Source organism: Xiphophorus couchianus, chromosome 3, assembly GCF_001444195.1.
Source record: "Xiphophorus couchianus chromosome 3, X_couchianus-1.0, whole genome shotgun sequence".
Classification (NCBI taxonomy): Eukaryota; Metazoa; Chordata; class Actinopteri; order Cyprinodontiformes; family Poeciliidae; genus Xiphophorus; species Xiphophorus couchianus.
Window position 1 is genome coordinate 16,871,823 of NC_040230.1, and position 20,195 is coordinate 16,892,017.

The window sequence follows — 20,195 nt, forward strand, 5'->3', positions numbered from 1 at the left end:
GGGTTGGCAATAGGCTTGGCTCAGAGCAGAGAATATGTGCACGTTGCAGCCTCGGGCAAAAAATAGAGTGGCGTATTTCACATGAGCTTCATTTGAGCAGTAATGAAATACATGAGACGAACATTTTCAAACTTTGTCTGCTTTCTAAGCCACTAGATGCTCCCTGGAAATTCTATCTGCAGGTAGCAGATATTTTCTGCAAATCAATAGCACATTGTGTCTACGGGACTGAACGCGATTATTCTTTGTGAAGGTTTGAGAGAGGAAAACAAACAGGAGCTATTCTTTACGCATCCCACAATGAGCGCTGCTTAGATCAGCATGGCTGTCGCTAAAAAAACCGAAAAGACAAAACACAGGCATTTCTCATTCAGAGCAGCCAGGTTTTTTTTTCTCTTCTCACTTTCACGGCCCAGAGAGCTGCCTACAGAGGGGGGGGGTGTGATCGTATAACTTTTTCATGCTTTTTCTTGCTCCACTTTAAAGTCATGGACCAAAGCGCACCTGACCACTACTATAACTGCTCGCATGTTTCATGCAGTTGTACAGGTAAGAATGCACGAACACAACCACTGTCGATATGTGCTCCTGCATTTTGAAGTGACTTTGGCTTTAACAAGTCGCAGCTTCTGTGGAATAAATATTGCCTCAGGTTACAGTTATTGTCACTTTAGGGGTTTGATTTAATGCTTTTGAACCATTTTTTCCAGGGTAGGATGATAATGTAGCATAACTTTAATGACTTTTTTAGGGGGGAAAAAATTGACGAACAAGTCTGAATTTATCTCTTATCCACACAAGGTTGAAATTATACATACAAGATTAAAAGCAGAGTGGCATATATCTCATATGCTCTCACTAATATTTGTCCCATAAAGCTCTGGAGAAGTGGTTGAATTGATATAAATTTAAATTGATCAACATGTTCTTGTCTTGTACCCCACGTTTAGGCTTAGTTTGTGGATTGGATTGAATTAGAATAGATACTAGCCTGATTTTCTTATTCGGAAACCAGTTTTGGTGTGTGTTTTGGATCATTTTAGTGTTGGAAAATCCAGCTGTGTTCAACTTTCAAAAGTCAGCTAAGTAATTTTGAAGAAATAATTTTTGTTTGTAGAAGTTTGTGGAAGGGAAGTTAGTAGAAAATTAGATACACAATGTAATCTCTGTAGGTAGATGATGGGTTAAAATGCCCTTGCAGTCACTTTCTTATTTTCAAAATTAAAATAGATTTTACCACAAAATACGAGTGAATGATATGTTTTTAATTCTCTCCCCTTTTATTAGATGCATTATAAATGATCTGTATTGTATCTGTATTATAACCCAGTATGAAGAAGATAAATGTGTAAAAGCTACACACCATTCGACCCTGTGTCCAACAATGTACTCTTTTCCTTCCATTGCCTGGTAGGCAATTTGAAGAAATTGCCTACCAGGCATATGGTAGATAAAAGACAGGCTGATTATGTGGTAAAAGCCTAATCATTCCATCATTGTTCGCCCTCTGCTCCACACCTATGCTTAACTTCCACTTTCATTTCACCTTTTCTTTTATTTCATTTGCTAATACCGCTGCATTTCTCGTCCACTTTTTTTTTTCCTTTTCAGCTTTGCACTCTTACACTCCCCTTAGACGACCTTGCAGTCAAGGAGACGGATGTCTCTGCTCACTCTCATCTATATATTCGTACAAAGAGCACACAATCGTCTACCATTTTGGCAGAATAGTGCCAAGTCCTCCCAATGAACTCCTTAAGGTCCGAATATTTCTTCATTAGACCATCTTTTTTTCCTCCCAACTTATCTGCTGTATCTCACTGTTTTATGAACAATTCTACACTGGCAAGGGTGTGACAGTGGGTGAGATTAGAGCTTCTGGAGTGTGAACAGGGCATGTCGCTGAAAATCTCCAGAGAGTTGACCGCAAAACTCACACAGACTCACACAACTTAACACCCCAGGTGCTCCAGTCACATCCTTGTAGGGGAAAAGCATTAAAATTACACGACTAGCCCCCTGCCCACAATCTGTGCTCGTGGGATACCCTTTCAACCACTTCAAATGGCTAAGCTTTTGACCTCTCTTTGCCCTAGCTTCCTTTGCTGCACACACACATCCACCCCTTCACACAATCATACATAACACTATCCTTGTGTGCATACACCGCAGATCCCTCCTCAAATCGCACCCTATCTCGAATTCCATTTCACGTCCGGTTTACTATTGATTTTACCCAGGCCCACTATTCACACCCCCTGCATCAACACACACACACAAACACACACCAAGTCTAATTCATTCCCTTTCCTGGTCCCCCCCCTCTCTTCTTTTGCTCCAACTCACTCTGCTGGTCATCTCCTACTCTTTTTTTCCAATCAATTTTCCCCCATTGTTCTCTTTTGCAAAGCAGTTTGCACCTGATGCATTTGGCAAAAAACCCACAGAAATGAAATAATACAAACAATTCAGCAAATTTGAGCATACATGAACAAATACAGTGCTTTTTTCCACATTTTAACATGCTACAATTACATACATCCATCCATCCATTTTCTGTTCCCCCTTTGTCCCTAATGGGGTCGGGAGGGTTGCTAGTGCCCATCTCCAGCTACGTTGCAGGCGAGAGGCGGGGTACACCCCGGACAGGTCGCCAGTCTGTCGCAGGGCAACACAAAGACATACAGGACAAACAACCATTCACACATACACTCACCCCTAGGGAGAATTTAGAGAGACCAATTAACCTAACAGTCATGTTTTTGGACTGTGGGAGGAAGCCGGAGTACCCGGAGAGAACCCACGCATGCACAGGGAGAACATGCAAACTCCATGCAGTAAGACCCCGGCCGGGAATAGAACCCAGGATCTTCTTGCTGCAAGGCAACAGTGCTACCAACTGCGCCACTGTGCAGCCCTTGCTACAATTACAAACTTCAATATATTGTGTTGGCATTTTATGTAATGGAGATTAGTGAATAATTGAGAAAAAAAGATTTCCTTTCACTTCATAAACAAAAATCTGAAAAGTATTAAATGAATTTGTACTTAGACACTGTGAGTTAATCATTTGTAGAGCCACCATTTGCTTCTCTTCCAGCAGCAAATCTATGTCTCTACCAGCTTTGCCTGGTTTACACTGTTTTTGACCATCGCTTGCAAAATAGATAAACCAATATTACATTGGATAGAAAACAGATGTGAACAACACTCTAGGTTGCATCACACATGCTTGGCTGGACTTAGGTCTATACTTTGTGGTATTCTAAAACATGAATATGCTTTGGTCTAAACCAGGGGTGCTCAATACGTCGATTGCGGGAAGGTTTTGAGTTGATCTCGGCAGTAGGTGACAAACTGAACGTCGCCAGGACGCTGAGACCAGCACTTTCTCTTTTGACAGACTTATCAAAATATTCATTAAGATCCTAAATGTTTGTATCTTCATTAAAAAATAATAATTTTTAAAAAATCACCAAAAGTGTTAAAATTAATAATCTCAGTAATTATTGTTTCAACATGGTGTTGCGCAATTCAGTGCCTTTTGGTTCCATTAACAAAAAAAAAGGCGACTCAAAGACCGACTGACTAGCAGAGCGGGAGTTTAAATTAACTAATCAACCATCGCTGTGTTCATGAGAGGCTTATTAATAATCGAGAAATAAATATCAAGCCTGGAAACCTGATATCGTAATGGACTGAATGTTATGTTTTTAACAAAATCTCTCCTCGGCTTGTGGGGTGCAGGCGGTTGCCAGGGCAACGGGTGTGCTTACACGACAGAGAGAGACGGAGAGTAAAAAGGTAGGTGTGGTTTTGAGTTGATCACCTGTTTGGGTTATTTTACCTTTGTTTACCTTTGCTGTGGCGCATTACAGCCGCTGTAGTTTCTGAACGTTCAATAAACTACAAACTTGGACTAATTACCTCGTTCACTTGTGAGTATTCACAACAAACATCAAATAGAACAAATATATTTCATTAAATTTTAACAAACAAATGGCTTCTATCGCGATAATTATGGGAAATTAAATGAATTATATTCCAACTTCAGAAGATTTGCCTTTGCCTTTACAGAGCTCTTTGGTTCCTCCTATCAGTCTGTAGCTTCTCATATTGACGTCATCAAACCAAATTTCAGATCTACCATAACTGACTGACACCTGCTGGCCTCAGGTTTGCAACCAGCTTGTGACTGAGAAACCAGTAACCTTCTCCCAGTGTCAGAATCTCACTGAGGAAGAAACTGCACTAGGTTTTCTATCACTTTAATATTTCTGCTATAACTGATATATATTTGCATATAAAATAAGTCAAGAGAGTTTAATTTACAATTTTTATGTCTTTGTGTCACGAGATAGATCTCAGCTGGTGAGAGAAAAAGTAGATCTTGGTCTCAAAAAGTTTGGGCAGCCCTGATCTAAACAACTGTAGCTTTGGTTGTAGTTGTCGAGTTTATGTCCTGCATAAGATGAAGCTAAACTCCAGCCTCACCATTTATCAGCCTCAAACAGGTTTTTTTGCTGTGTTAATTTTCTTCCACACATAGCATTATGAGTATAGACTAAAACATTTAATTGTGATCTCATCTGACCAGAGGATCCTCTTTTGAATTTGCTTTGACAAACTGCAAACGGGCCTTTGTTTGGACTCATATTTAACAATAACTTTTATTTTACCTCTATTCAAGGCCAGATTTGTAGAGTGCAAAACTAATTTTTTGTCCTGTTGTTGGTAGTTTCTACCACCTGAGCTGTGGATCTCTGCATCTGTTCCAGAGTTAACATGGTTCTCCTTGGTCAACTTGTCAATCTAGGTGATCGTCATGTATTTGGAGGTATGCATTTGATTGTTTTTAGATGATGGATTTATATTTTAGGTGTCTTCTAAAAAACCTTGGGGCACCAAATTTTATTTAGCAGTGAATACGAGTGCATACCACACTTTTAAGATTTTTCTGTGTAATTAAAAAAAAAGAAAAGAAATCAATCACTTCCTTGCATTTGATAAATATATGATAATTTGCTGGTTTATCTTATAAAACTGCAATAAAACACTTTAGCTTTAACAAGACAAAACCTGGAAAGGTTCAATATGTATGAGTACCTTTGCAAGACGCTGTATGTGCATGTGCCTGTCTCACACAACGTCCCCTTGCACACTTAACTTACCAGGGTCATAAAGTAAGTTATGACCCTGGTAATTTTAACTCCTTGTAAGTTCTTGCAGAACAGAAGTGGACTGGTGCCAAAACCAGCCGCTGGGCTTTGTGGGCCTCATTTCCAAGTCGGAACCCATTTTAACTAGCAGAGAGATATATCAATAATTAAAACTCAAGCTGAGGCTTCGAAATAAAGCTAAGATTCAATCTAGATCGCATCTAAACAATGGATAGAAGTGCACACATGCAACGCTACAGAATTGAATGTGCTGTGAGGGAGCCGGAACACATTCCACCTCACCTTTCCAAGGTCTTTGTGCTTTACCGTTCACATTATTCTTTTGCTCCACTTGGCTTGCAGAGAAACTGCTATGCTGTTTATCCGTCACGCTCCGAAGTCTCGCACAATTCTTTCACAAGACTTTCAACCTATTTTCTTTGCCTTTCTTTGCAACCCAGCTAAGTACTTAATTTATCCCGTTTCTTGTTGCATTTTTCCAATTGTCTCATACTCCCCATTGCTGGCAACTATGATCAATATGCACAAGATTCCCATGTCCTCTCCCTCTTGCCTGTTGCAAACTTACTGCCTCTCTGTCTCAGTTGAAGACGCAGTCTAAAGATGCTTAGGAGACAGTCAAGTCAATATACTGCCAGTCCGGAGAGAACAAACATCAATGTATTGTCACTAACCTGCCGCTACTCATTTCTAAGAGCACATTTTGGTGTGGCAGATGGGTAGAGGAGATGCATAACAGGAGGCAATGGGGGTGGAGGGAGTAAGAGAAAAAAATAGTAGGTGGAGTCTGCCATCCTTTAGCCCAGGCTGCCTGATTTACAAGGCTATTGGATTTTAGACTAACATGAATCACTGCTCCACAGAGGTATTACTCCCTGACAGAATGACAGAATAAATGAGACACATCACTTGGTTTGTGTGTGTCTGTTTGTGGGAAAGAGGGAGGGGGGTGGCGAAGGGAGCCGGGTGAAAACTTTAACATCTTTGAGATTCTGCACAGCTATTTCTGATGCAACAATGAAGCTTAGTGAGAATGGGCTGATGTTCATGGTGCTGCATAAGCTATTTCTCTGACAAGAACCAAGTCTTTGGAGAATAACCTATTGTGGCAGCTTACTAGACGTTAACTATCTGCACTCACTGTTGATGCACATAATGGGGGGAGAAACTGCACTCAGTTCATACCAATGTTGACGCACCATACAGGCTAATAGGGAAGTGTTTCAGTACATTTTTAAGAATAAACATGGTACAAAAATGTATTCATTTTCATATTTGGAGATTTTTTTTTATTGATATATTAAGTGTTCAATGTGTGTGAATTATTATTTGTTTGGCTTTTGATCTGTTGGTTTTTCTCCTACGAGCACGTCAACATAGCCCAGTGGTCCCCAACCCCCGGGCCGCGGACCGGTACCGGGCCGCGCAATAAGTAATTAAATAAAATATTTCCGTGTTATGTATCGAGTCTGGAGGATGTGTTATTTTGAAAATCCTTTAACCAGATTCTGTCGGTTATGTCTTGGCGGCAACATTGATCCCACAAACAGCATCGGTTTCCGTCTCCTCCCTACGCGCGCATAACCCCCCCCCCCGGTCCTCCCGACGCACGCACCCTCCCCACCGCTCCGCTTTGCTTTTCCAGACGTGCGCCTCCCCCGGTCCGCAGCAAATTTGTCCGCGGTACTAAAAAGGTTGGGGACCACTGACATAGTCTATTGACTCAAAACCTTGAGTTACAAAACATTGAGATATTAATTTATTAAAATTGAACAAAGACAATGATGTTGCTGATTTTTTTTCCCAAGAAAATTACCTTTTTAGCATTAGTCAAATATGACCTTGCAGCATCCTGTAAAGTCTTCCACTCCTCATTCTCCTCCAATGCCTCACTTTCTTCTCTTTCTTGGTGTTGTTTTGCTTTTTCCCACTGGAGGTAGCACACCCAGCCGGACAGATACCAAACCTAAGAGATACAGATCGAGAAGGGTTAGCTGGAGAGACTTCAGTTGCAAAAAGCAAGCGCTTTTAATTTCAATTAGATTTCTGCATTAAGAAAGAGGGATTTCAGAACTGATGATACATGACAGGAAGGATACATTTTTTTGTTGTATGCACACCATTATCTGACTGAAAGCTGCAGCTGCAGCAACTAAGGCTCTTTGTACCAGGGAACTTTATTAAAATATGTTACTGTACAATCATTACTCTTCTTAGATTTTCAGGAGATTAACCTGGAGTCACTTTCTGCTGCTGCTGCTATTGTTCCAGGTGTTCAGAGATGATATTAAACAAACTTAGGTTTCAACAAAGGGTTATTTGAGCCAAGGATGGACATTTTATCAGTAATGGGGGGAAAATGCATCATTGAGGACTTTTGCCAACCTAAAAATAAAAGAGTATGGCATTGTGCTAATATGCAATTGAGCAGGTGTATCTAATAAAGTACATAATGATTGTACATGTTACTTGTATCCCAGTAAATAAAAGCTGTTGATTTGGGTATTTTTGTCCTGAAATATTTAACTGACACAGAGGCAGAAACAAGCACGAGATGCCAAAACAACAGGAGCACATGCTGTTTTTGTATTTTCCTCGGAAATCAGATTTTGAAGCTTAGGATATGTATCACACCTGAGCAGCAAACGTTAAAAGAAACAACAATGTGCTCACCGTTGCACTTGTTGACCACCCCGAATATCAGTAGGTAGAGATAAAAAAGAAGGGGAAAAAAAGAAGAAATAATGCTATTAATTAAAAAAGTTTAAACAGAGGTGGAATATTTTAACTCTAAGTATCTGCTCTGAAATCATCTAGTCTTCTTTACCTCCAATAATCATGCTTCTTGCCTCTGGATAATCACATCAACTGAGCTGCACCAAGCCTTCCACCTTTAAAAACAATCACGTCTAACTCACTCCAAACTCGGAGGTGTGTGCGCGCCTCTCATCTGAGGGCAAAGATCACCCACCCACTGTTCTTCAAGCACTAAGAAACAAATATTAGCTTTATTCATTATTCATTGAGGGTAGCGGCAGTGGGAGACCCAGCACCTTTGACAAATCAACCATTTAGCTAACAAACACATCGTGGCATGGCACGCTGAATCCAGAATCGTCGCCCAGCAGGCTGAGTAGGAGGTTACTCTTCCCCCTGCAGCTGTGCTTATCACAACAGCAGCAACGATACAGAAATAGGACTCTGGTGTTGTTCCTCTTTGTGGCATTTACTTAGAATGCAAATCAGCAAAAAGCGTGAGAATATCATTGGAATAAATAATGTTTTAATTAAATTCCTAATTCAAACATTAGTTATCTTAAAAAATGAGACATTTTTTAATTTTTTGTGACAGATTGTCCACCACAAGATGCGTGGAGGAAACAAAAACGACTGAGCATCTATATGAAAAATTTTTAAAGTGAACAAATTAAAGAAATCTATTCCACTCAGCTACAACTTCACACAAAAGCACACATATTAAAAGGAATTCTGACTGTGTCAATCAAATCGCAGGCTCTGTCATAATTTCAAAGTCAAGTCGCATCTTAGCTCCCATATGGCGCCACCGAGGGAAGAACAAAGCGATCATGAATCAAGCGAGTACCTTTGAAACAAGATTGGCAAAACACCAGCTCGGTTGTTTGTGCAGACTTAATGTTATGTAAGTAGGGTTCCATGCTTTGAGATGCAAAAGTGCAAGCAGGCAGATGTGAGAGCTCAACACTTATCAGCTGCACAGAGGAGGAATTGACACAGGAAAGGAAGCGCGAGGACGAGGGGAGTGAGTTACTGCCGTCTTTAAATATGTCTCACTTATGCATTTCTTGTCTGTAAAATGAACAGAAAACGAAAGCTGACCATTTGGACCAGTTTTTTTGTTTGTTTGTTTGTGTGGTTTGGTGGAGGTCCGCTCAAATCAACTGTCAGGAGTGAGTTTAAAAGTTCAACCCCCCGATGGCTGCTCTCAATCTGGCTGTGGAGGGGTTTGTGTGGGAGGCTGAGCCTGAGGGTGGAGTGCAGGGAGAAAAAAGAGAGAGGAAGAGTGCTCTTCTATGTAACGCTTAGCGACAAACTCCCATTTTCTGCTACTGACAGAGGATTTTAAGAGCAGATTGGCACATACTTTTTACTGAACCACTAAGAATACAGGTATTTATGCCACCATGGAATAGGTTTAGTGCCAAGTCCAATATAAGAATGTTTACGGTCTTAATTGGCACACCTAAATTATGGATTGTTATTCACTGTATGTATAAAAATGAACACGAGTTAATGCCTTTAATAAGGCTGCCTCTCGCAGGTACCCTGGACAGGTCACAAGTCCATCGAAGGGCAACACAGCGACAAACAGGACAAACAACCATGCACACACACACACACCTAAGGAGAATTTAGAGAGACCATCTAACCTGACAATCATGTTAAATATGCTAACTAGAACCATAAATCAAGTCCTTTTTCGTTTTGTCAAGATTTTTTCTAGAAATTTTTCTTCATTTTTTCCCAAGTTTCATGACACAGTTTGCAGCAATACTTCTGTATCTGTGTGTGCATATTGCTCACATCAGATGACCTCAATTCCAGTCACCAATTGGCTCAGTTGAATCAACAATTTCAAAAAGATAGAGCTTAACTAGTTTCCTTTAAATTCCACTCACAACTGATAAGAGGCCTATATTAGTTTATTTCTATTTCGATCTGATCATGTTCAGCATTATAAATTTAATCTCAATCTTGGGAAAGTGAAACGCTCAAATTTAATCTTCAATACACAGGGGTCTAATACCAGTGTTCTGGATACATGTTTGTCTGTGTTCTTTCACCCACATATGGCCATAATTTATTATAACAAGGCGTGATATTAATACCTGCTTATATTTCTGTTTTTCAATAAAACCAATCAGACCATGTTTTATGTTTTTGTTCATATTTTTCCTACAAGTTATGATATGGTATAAACCAAATGACTAAATCTAATTGTAATTATTTTTATTTTTTATCAGAACAGTAATTGCAATAATCCTGTGCCTGTCAAGAAATCCACTAACATTAAGAAAAAGATTTTTTTTTTTTACCCAGACCTTGCCTGTAACAGCCTGCTCTTGGTTTGTATGATTTCTCTTCTATTGATCCTCTGAAGTTTAAAGTTGCCATTTCCCCCCCTACAATAGTAAATGAGGCCTCATAGCTGGATGCTATATAACAAGCTGTTCCTTCCCCACTGTCCCTTTGTGCAGTAACATGTATGATTGGGTCCTGCTTTTATGTTTCTCTGAAAGACCCTGGAACTTCGTCTGAGACCTAGTTTTCAGACATGGGGGCACAAATTGTTCTAAATTGCGGCGTAATTGTCTGTCTTTACCATACCTTTGATACATTCAGTTCCTCCACTTGAACCAGCAATGAGTTGGGCAGTATGGGAAAAATTTCCACAAGTTTTATATTTCAGTATGCCAGTCTTTTGCTTTAAAGCTGCAGTAGTTAACTTTTCTAAAACTTGTTAAAACTGTCAGTATATCCTGACAGTACAGCATGAGACAGATGCACAATAAAAATATATATAAATCATAAAGCTCCTCTGCCTCCTCCCTGTAGAGAAATGCAACACGCCTGCTCATAAAAAAACAATCAGAGCCAGGAGGAGGGTCTTAGCACTGTTCAATATACTTGTGTAAGTGCTTCTTCAATCTTGAGCTTAGCTCAAGATTGCCAGTTCGCTGCAGCTGTGCTAAGGGCGGAGAAACAACTTACTGTTACAGGAAAACTGTTTATCCTCTGTCGTTGGTGGTCATGTTTACTAGCTGGTACATTCACTGCACTGTAAGGAAGGAGCTGTGGCAGCAGAGAGCAAGGGAGGATGTGAGCAGTGCGTACATGTGCATGATTGACACTTTCAAGACCCTCCTCCTGGCTCTAATTTATTTTCTATAAACAAACTGATGCACCACATTCTCATAAATATACGCTGTCCATTATTATCCAGGAATCTTCTGGATATGGATCCTTATCCAATTTGGTGATAAACTATGTTTTTCAAGAAAGTTGGAGAACTGCATCACAAAGCAAAAGTGATAACTAAGTGGCCCAGGGACCCAGACAAGGACATTTGAGGTTACTGGCAAAACAATTGTATAGATCTTAATCCCAATAAAAGTCTACAGTCATTCCTCAAAAAGTGACTGGACCAAAAAAAAAAGTGATTTCAAGCTCTTATAGAGCAAGAATAGTACACCATGTGCCAGAATTTGGCCCAGATTTTTTCATCCAAAGTGGCATTACGGATGAATTGCAGAAATCTTCAAAAAGAATTGCTGATATTGTAAATACAGAAGCTTTGCTTAAAATTGATGTATTTATCAATAAAAGCATGTGAAACGTCCAAAGGTTTATTATTAAATAGCAATATATCCTAGAAGAAAATCTAAGTCTAAGACCGTGTAATGGTGAAGCAGCAACATTTCTCATAAACTGAAGTAATTGTCACTCTCAAATCTTTGGATTTTGATAACATTACTGGATACTGAAATATCTCCTTTCAGTTCCCAGTGTTAAGCAAACAGAAACACAACTGGTACTTCATTACAGTATGAGCCACTATTAATGTAAAAATGTATGTTTTGTGAACATTGATAATAAATCATATTTGAGTCATCTTTTTGGAACCACATCTAATTCTACAAAACCCTGCTAATATAAAGATGACAATAATTCTGAGAGTAAAATATTTTGAGATTGCAATACAGGTAGAAATGTTGATACTTTTAGACACAAACAACACCTCAGCTGAAAGAACTGAGCCTTTCACCTTCTCCACTGACGCTGTAAGTGAGGTAGTGTGATACAGAAGTGGGCACTGCATCATGATAATTAGACAACAGTTTGCAGTAAGACTGAAAACTGGGTATTTTAATCCATTGGATTGACAAGTAATAAAACACAAACATACTTTCTTTAGCAACCAGCTTGCTCAGCAATCATAAGAGACAGATATGTTTTATTAGTGACTTTAACCATCTGAACCTTAAAAATTAATTGTCAGAGTTCTTGAAGTGAGGGCAAGTTATTTTTCATTTTTGCACCAAAAACTTATTTAAATCTGACTAAAGCTTTGACTGGTTGAGCTCCTGCAGCTCATTAAATAATAGCATTTTAGTCAGGAGAACTATGAACTATGAAGCCTTTTTTGCGGGCTTGATGATCATTCTTAGCATACCTGGTATTTGTCTTGCAGGCTGAATAATAGGTGGCACTTGAGAACATAAAGTCAATTCATTATGACAGAATCAACGTTCCTAAATATCTGATTTAAAATAGCTTCTTTTGTCAAGTTGTCTGAGAGTCTTTTTGTGTCTGAATGATTCCTAGGTTGGAGTTATTTTGCCTACCAAAAAGAAAAATACCAGCGGAAAAACCAAGTGAAAAAAGAGGCTAAAGTAAAAAAATAAATTAAGACTTTATGATCACAAGGTCTATGGATTTAAACATAGAAACTGCAAAAACACAGGAAAGTGGATAGAACATATTAAGAAAGTCTTGCAACTTGCGAGAAAACTATATAGATGATTACTTGATGACTCAAGACCTTTACACAGTACTGTACATGTCTCAAATTCCCTTAAGCATGTTTTATTTATTTATTTCATAAAGTCAATGTATTATTTACCTGAACAACTTCATCATCTTCTTCCAGAAGACCCTCCAATACATCTACCGCCATCTAATAAAGAAAGAGAATATAAGATAATGAAACAGAATAAAGAAAAAACTGTTTTACATACAAATGCTCATTCAATAGAGAAATAAGCAAAATGTACTGTGAGCAATGGCTTTAAATAAATTTGCAGTAACCAGTAACATTGTTGTTGGCATTGTTGTGCATCTTCCAGGCAGCTTAATCAATGACAGTGATCAGAGGGTCTGATAAGTATCTAAGGGGTCAGCGTCCCCATTCACATTGCCATCAATACCAACAAGACAACAGACACAGCAGTCAATATACACACTCATGAGTGCTTATCGCACAGTCAATAATCACTGCAGACACTGTTTCCAATGGCCCTTTTAATCATTTTACTGACAACCTACTCATACCCTCCCTTCACCTCATAGAGCAAGAGGCCCAAATAAATCTAAAGATCAACTTGACATGTTGTCCATATTCCACCCCACTTTCAGGGTGTTTGTCTGAGTCACTCTCTGTAGTGTCCTGGAGAGGCGGTTTGAGGTCTCAAAGGAGCCAAATGTTAGCTGACCTTTGTTGGAGCGTTGTCTGTGGGAAGTTTCCATTACAGAAATCAGAGCTCAACTAAAGTAGGCAGCATGTTTGTTTAGCTCCGTCTCTCTCCATGTGGAACCTGTGGTTTGTGCTGCCTTTGTGAGTCTCCTTGTGTGTGTGTAAGGCCCCAGGTGATGATATATTGATTTTTGTCAACTTCAGGTTGGAGGCGACCGCTCGCCAATCACCCGTGGTGAAGGGCAAGAATAAAAGACATACATGCACCCCCGCAATTGCACACATACACACACCGACAGCAAATGCTCAACAAAAATGTGACTTCAACAAGCTGCACTTGTTTTTTGTTTTTTTTGTTTTGCTAAGGCAGAATTATTAGCTGGAGAACTTCACTGTTTTTTTTCTCTTCCTCCTGCTGCTCTGTGGAGTTTCTTTTCATTAAAGCAACGTGGTTCCGGTGATGATAAAGAGGCCCGCCGCCTGCACAGACTGAGTGAGAGTCGGGTTAATTGAGAGTATCTCGTTAAGACTGCGCAAACGTGCATGTCAGAGAGTCAGATGATTGATTGCTAGACCAATTATGAGCAGAGAACCTATTGTCCTAAATTAATTAATGACTGATTAAAAGCACACAAAACAAAAACACCCAATCTCAACCGATGAGGGATGGATTTATGCCAAGCGCCACAATTATCTCCTCTACTTTCATTGTCTCACTGCAACACATGAGCACAAAGATAAAGTGCCAAACGATAAATATTTAGTGTTTCCATTCTGTAAATAGTTCGCAATCTGTTATGCTACAAACATTAACTTTCATGAATATGACTGAGCTTATACGTCACACACAAAATGAAACAAGTGCTTGTGAACTCAGTGAAATATTTTGTTTTTCAAAACTGTCCGTATTCGTATTCAGCCCTCTGAATTGTCATGCCTCTAAATAATATCTAGTGAAACCAAATACCTGACAAGTCATCTAGTGAGAGCATAGAGTTCACCTGGATGTAAATCTTTCTCAGTATAAATCCAGATGTTCTATGAAGCGGTTTGTTAGAGAACATTCATGAATAACGCATCATGAAGACTAAGAATCACAGCAAACAGATCAGGAGCAACATGTGGAAAGGTTTAAGTGAGAATTTCGTTATAGAACACCAAAACTGAAAGCCTACCAAAATATTTTAGACCTCCTAAATAAGTCGGATATGGAAAGCATTAATTACAGAAGCAGCCAAGAGGCCCATTGCATCTCTGGAGGATCTACATGGATTGGTGCTGGTGAGAAAATGTGTAACCAGGATCTATTAGAGGTTGCAAAACAACTGAGATTGGAACTGAGGATCAACTTCTAACACGACAATGAACATTAAACCACATTCATGTGTGTGCCCAGATACACATTAATATTTTAATGATCTGAGATGCTTTCTGTCCAATCTGATTGAGCTTAAACTATTTTGTAATAAGAATAAGCAAATATGCCTGCCACTTAATAGCAGAAAGCGGTAGTTCTACAAAGTACAAAGTAGCATTCATTTTATTCACACATATTTGCAACTATTTGCTACTTCGTGTTACTCTACCAAATAAAATCTCAAAATCTCAATAAAAAACATTGAAGTTTGTTGTTGTAACATGACAAAATGTTGTAAAGTTCATTCTATTAGATGGGACAAAAGATCTGCTGGGGTATTAAACAACAGATAGAACAGGCAGTTTTAGAGCAGCAAAAATAGAACGAGATATATCTGGAAGCGAGGACAAGTGAGCAATGATAACCATTATATCGTCTCCAACTTCTTAACTACACTGGTCAGCCCAGGGGGAAGTGATTAAAGATTCAGAGTTTTTTAAGCTGCTTCACGCTCTAAACAACAACAAGATTAATATTCCTGTGAAGATAAGAGAAAAATAGGAAGTGATACAAATTAAAAGAGGGATAAAGTTGGAAAGCAGGGGCAAAAGAAAAAAACAAGATGCACATAAATACTAAAGACAATACAATCACGCTGTCCTCTTTATTTCAAGACTTCTATAGCAAAAGAAAAGCAGGACTCTGGGGAGGAACTCATTTATAATGTTCACTGTGCTCAAGTGCAGTTTGTGTGTTTGTGTGTCGTCTTCAGGCAATGCTGTTAAACAGAATCATTTTACTGGAGCGTGCAGCAGAGACTGGAGAAAGACAAATCACTTTACAAGTGGGGGCGCGCCATAGCTCACACACATGCAGACACACACACACACAAACAGGGATAGCTACAGCGAAGTAAATTAATCTAGGAGAAGTCTATGCAAACTCTGCTCGTGAGAAATATGGAAGACAGAAGCAGCACGAGAGTCTAAATTTAACGACAGAAGCGTTTAGTAAATAAATAAAAGTGAACACAAGTGACAAGGTGAGTAGGTAGGATACTATCCACCAGCTTGTGTGACAACTGCACTGAAAGATGCCGTAATGGCTGTCAGAAAAAGGTAGATGCCTGTTTCCCCGTTTGCTGTGTGACAAGTAAATCAGCAGCAATGACAGATGATGATGATGATGATGATGACGTTTGTGTGTTTATGTGTTTGTGTCAATGTAAGTGAGAAAGAAGGGAGCTCTGCAGGACACTTACAAAAATAGAGAAACAAAACATTTTTTCCTCCAATTAAAACAATGAGCTTAAATGCAGGTCAGTTGGTCCTTAACAATGTATGATACCGTACTGTGTTGCAATAGAACTGTATTTGTCTTTAACTTGTATTTATATCAAAATATATAAAACTGTTTATGAATTTGACCTGTTTGTTATGTAGGCTTTATTCTGTACTGGATGTGATAGTGTCTTTGGGGTGAAAGTTACACACTTTTTCAGTCGGATGTCTTGACTTTTTCCACAGGTTTTTTCCTTCAAAACTAATTCACTGTATGTTTATGAAATAATAGATTTTGAAGTCATAAACATACAGTAAAACTATATCCCCACAGATTTATCCATGAAAATTTCACGCAGTTTTATTACTTTGAATAAATACAGTGATTAAAATGCTGTAAATGAAAAAACAAATCCACACTTGCAGACCAAAAGCAAATGTCTGAACCTAAAATTCAGACATTTAAAAAGATATGATTTAAAACAATTATGAAAACAGCCACTTTATTTACTCTATAAAGATGGACTATTACGCTATCCACAGTCTTTTTCACACCTGGCAAAGATGTGAAACATGCCTTAAAATTGATGTTCTTTGCAATAGCACGACTGATGCAACTTCCTTAACATTCCCCAAACATCTGTGTCCAGCCTGGGTTTTTCACAGTTTTTCTCACTTTAAACACTCTAATCAGTGCTCTAACTCTACATATAGGCTAACTTAGAAAAAAAACTATTTTCTAGTTACCACTTCTTGATTTATGAAGATCACCACATCCTTTGTCTTATTTGAATGATATGTTTTATTGTCTTTACAATTTTAAAGAGTGCCTGTAAGAAACAGGCTTTGTCATTTCATTTTTAAATTCCAAGAAAAAAAGACTATGGACAAACAACAAAAATGCTTTAGTTTGAATTATTCTACAGGAGTTTGTAGTGGCAACTGTTATTTTGTTTAAAACATATATTTCTTGGCATGTTTGTTTCTTTTGATAATATGCTTAAATTAAATGTTTAATTTGTCTAAAATTATCAATGTGAAATGACATGTTACTGCAATAAAATTTATTTTACGGCTTTTAACACATCTTTAGCAGGGGCACTAATAAATGTAGAGGGCTCTGTAATTATCTTTGAGCTCATATTCCATTAGCACTGTGAAATATGACATTTCTGGCATGCATTCATGTTGTGAAATGAATCAAAAGGGGGGAACGGATTTGAAGAAGTATTTTTGGCTAATTTTCTTTCCCAAATTAAGTAGGAACGATCATAGAATGTGAAATCCACTCATGTGGGAGAACTTTTTTCTTGTTCTTTTTCCATGCCACGTTTTTGGAACAGCTAATTTCCAGGTCCAGCCGTCATTCAAATCCCTTGTTTACAAGCTATTTATGAGTTTTAGAGATTTTTAATGTGTTGTCAACAAAAATAAGTAAAAGCTCCATCTTAAAATATATTTTTAAACCACCTTAAAAATTCTAACTGTTTTACACTTCCTGGGCAAAAAAGGAGGAAAAAATCTTTACTTTTGACAGCATTGCATTTAACATTAGTTTTATTTAACACACCAATTTTTATGTCTATAGCTGAATTAACTTTTTGTCTGGCTCTGGTATTTATGAGGATATAGTCAGTGTGCTGTGAGGAGTCTTCAGTAGATCTTAAATCTTCTTAATGGGGTTGAAGCAAGAGATCTTGGGTGGCCAATCAATGACTGAAAATTATGTTTTATCCTCCCTAAATGACTCTATGGATGTTTCAGCCAGTTGAATCCTGGCATTCAATCATGCTCCTCTCTCAGTAAAATTAGCTTAGTTTATATGTCTGCTTGATAGACGAGAACATTTTGAGCTAAGCAGAAAATTTGTTTTTTATATATATATATACCAGAAACACAGGATGTGTATCTTAACGTTGCTTTTCAGGAATATGGTACAACTCATATCAATCATGTCAAAGAGCATCTCAATAAACTAAAATGTTGAAAAGTTGGTTGCCTAGTGACCTGTCCAGGCTGTACCCATCCTTAGTTACTCACAGCCACTAAGGATGTGAGTAACTTATGCTCACATCCTTAGTGGCTGCTGGATATAGGCATCAGGAATATCTCAAAGGGTCTGGTTGTTTACAAAGAGCTGCATCCAAGCATACTAATGGTAAGTTGAGTGGAAGGAAAATGTGTACAAGAAAAAGGTGCACAAGCTAAGCCAGGACTGCATCTGGAGTCAGTGCGTTAAGAACCACCACATAGAGACATATCTAGGACAAGTGATGCATACAGTATGTCGCCCTCCTTGTGTTAAGCCACGCCTGAACACCAGAATTGAAAGTTTCTTACTGGAGGCAAGGAGAAAGAAAGTCTGAATTGTTGCTCAGTGTACCAAAATTCTGTTTTAAGGCAAAGTCGTTCTTGTTTTTGATGATCAAGGTATCAGAGCCCATAAGAAAAGTGGAGAGGTACAGAATTCAAGCTGCTTGATGTCCACCGTCAAGGTTCAAGTTAGGGATAATTTTGGGAACCATGTCATCTGCTTATGTTGGTCCATTGGACTTTATGTCAGGATACTGGCCTGCCCTAAGCCCCCTAGAGTCTATAAGATATAGTACAGATGATGAGAGACAGAAAACCCAAAAATGCAGATGAGATGAAGGTTGCTATTATAGTAACTTATGCTCAACAACTCAGCAAAGCCAGATGGACCATCTCAACACCACACCCCATTGATGGCATATTTCATGCAAAAAGAGCCAAGACCACGTACTGAGTGTATATACTGTAAATTACATGATTACACTTTTTATTAGACTGACATTTCTGCAATAGGAATAATTTTTCAAGGTCAAATGTAATACTCTAATGTTCTGAGAACTTAAATTTAGGGTGTTCATTAGATCTAACCAATAATCATGAAATTAAGCTAATAAGGGCTTGAAATATGTCGCTCTGTAGTAAGAGTACGCATTTCACAAGTTGCACATTTTAATTAAATTATAGAATTGGATCAAAGCACTTGTATTATAAGCGGGATTTTTTACCTATTTGGTGGATTGTTTTCTGTTTTTTTCTGTTTAGCTCCCTCTTGACGAGACAGTGTATAGCCTTAAAGGTAATGGGAGCAGAAGTGTTATTTTACTGAGCTAAAGGTCGGTGGTGTGTTAGCTTCTTGTTTAAACTGTCATCCAGTGAAGAGTTCACAGCTGATGAAGTGCTGTCTGACTCCAACAGACAAGGGGGAAAAAATCATTTTTGGAGATTGAATCTGTCACTAGCGTGCAATACAGAAACACATTTTTCCCCTAACTTACTAACAAGGAAATATATTGCACAGACAGAGACGATGTGGCACAAGTCATAACATGCAGGGTTTTTTTGAAACAACATAAATGTGAATGTAGAAAGTTAAAGTCTATTTATGAGCCAAAAAAGTGATAGTAAAATTGAATTTTTAGATTAAACGACATCAGTTCTATTGATCCTAAGCCAAAAGGTTGTTGCAGCTTATTTGTATTTAAAGAAGAAACTTAGATTTGGGCCTTCAACACTAAATCTGCAGATTGGAGAATCAATCAGATTTTAGACCAGAAGGAAACAGTTATTACAGACAGAAAAATACGGAAGAAAAACCTAAGCTATAATATAAATGGATGGATAACATGCAGATGGATTAAATAAACCAACTAGAACAAGGAGTGGATGGAGGAAGCAGATCTAACTGGACTGACAGACAGATGGATGGACACGGATGGGATTAAAACAGAGAAAAACATATACACAAAGGTAAATGGAAATACAAACATTTTTTATACTTGAAGTAAACTCTATACTTTTCCAGACTGTGTATGAACCCTTTAATAAAAGCCCATCTACATGTTACACAGCAAAACATGAACCAATGCGAAAGCGTGTTCCCTCCTAATTCATCCAAATCGAGTCTGGGACTTGACTCCTGAAAGAACATAAAGCTCAACTAACTTCAAAAAATTTCAGACTTCTGGTGGCCAAAGACTAATTTGACTGAACGATACATTCTCTTGGGATACATACCCATGTTGGTATATATGGTAAATTATGTGACATTATAAAGCTCTGAGCACAGCCGAGGTTCAGGTTTCAGGCTTGATGACACCAACAGGAGGATGAAG

General features: G+C 38.4%; 1 protein-coding gene across 1 annotated transcript in view; it reads right to left on the reverse strand.

Annotated features, from left to right (window-relative positions):
* LOC114142192 (probable assembly chaperone of rpl4) overlaps positions 1–20,195 on the reverse strand; it is a 33,785-nt gene that overhangs the window by 4,591 nt on the left and 8,999 nt on the right. The window contains exons 9-10 of the mRNA XM_028013334.1: positions 12,844–12,897; positions 6,997–7,146 (exon numbers count right to left, since the gene is read on the reverse strand). Of these exons, the coding sequence (XP_027869135.1) occupies positions 6,997–7,146; positions 12,844–12,897 (204 nt within the window). The remainder of the gene's footprint in view (positions 1–6,996; positions 7,147–12,843; positions 12,898–20,195) is intronic.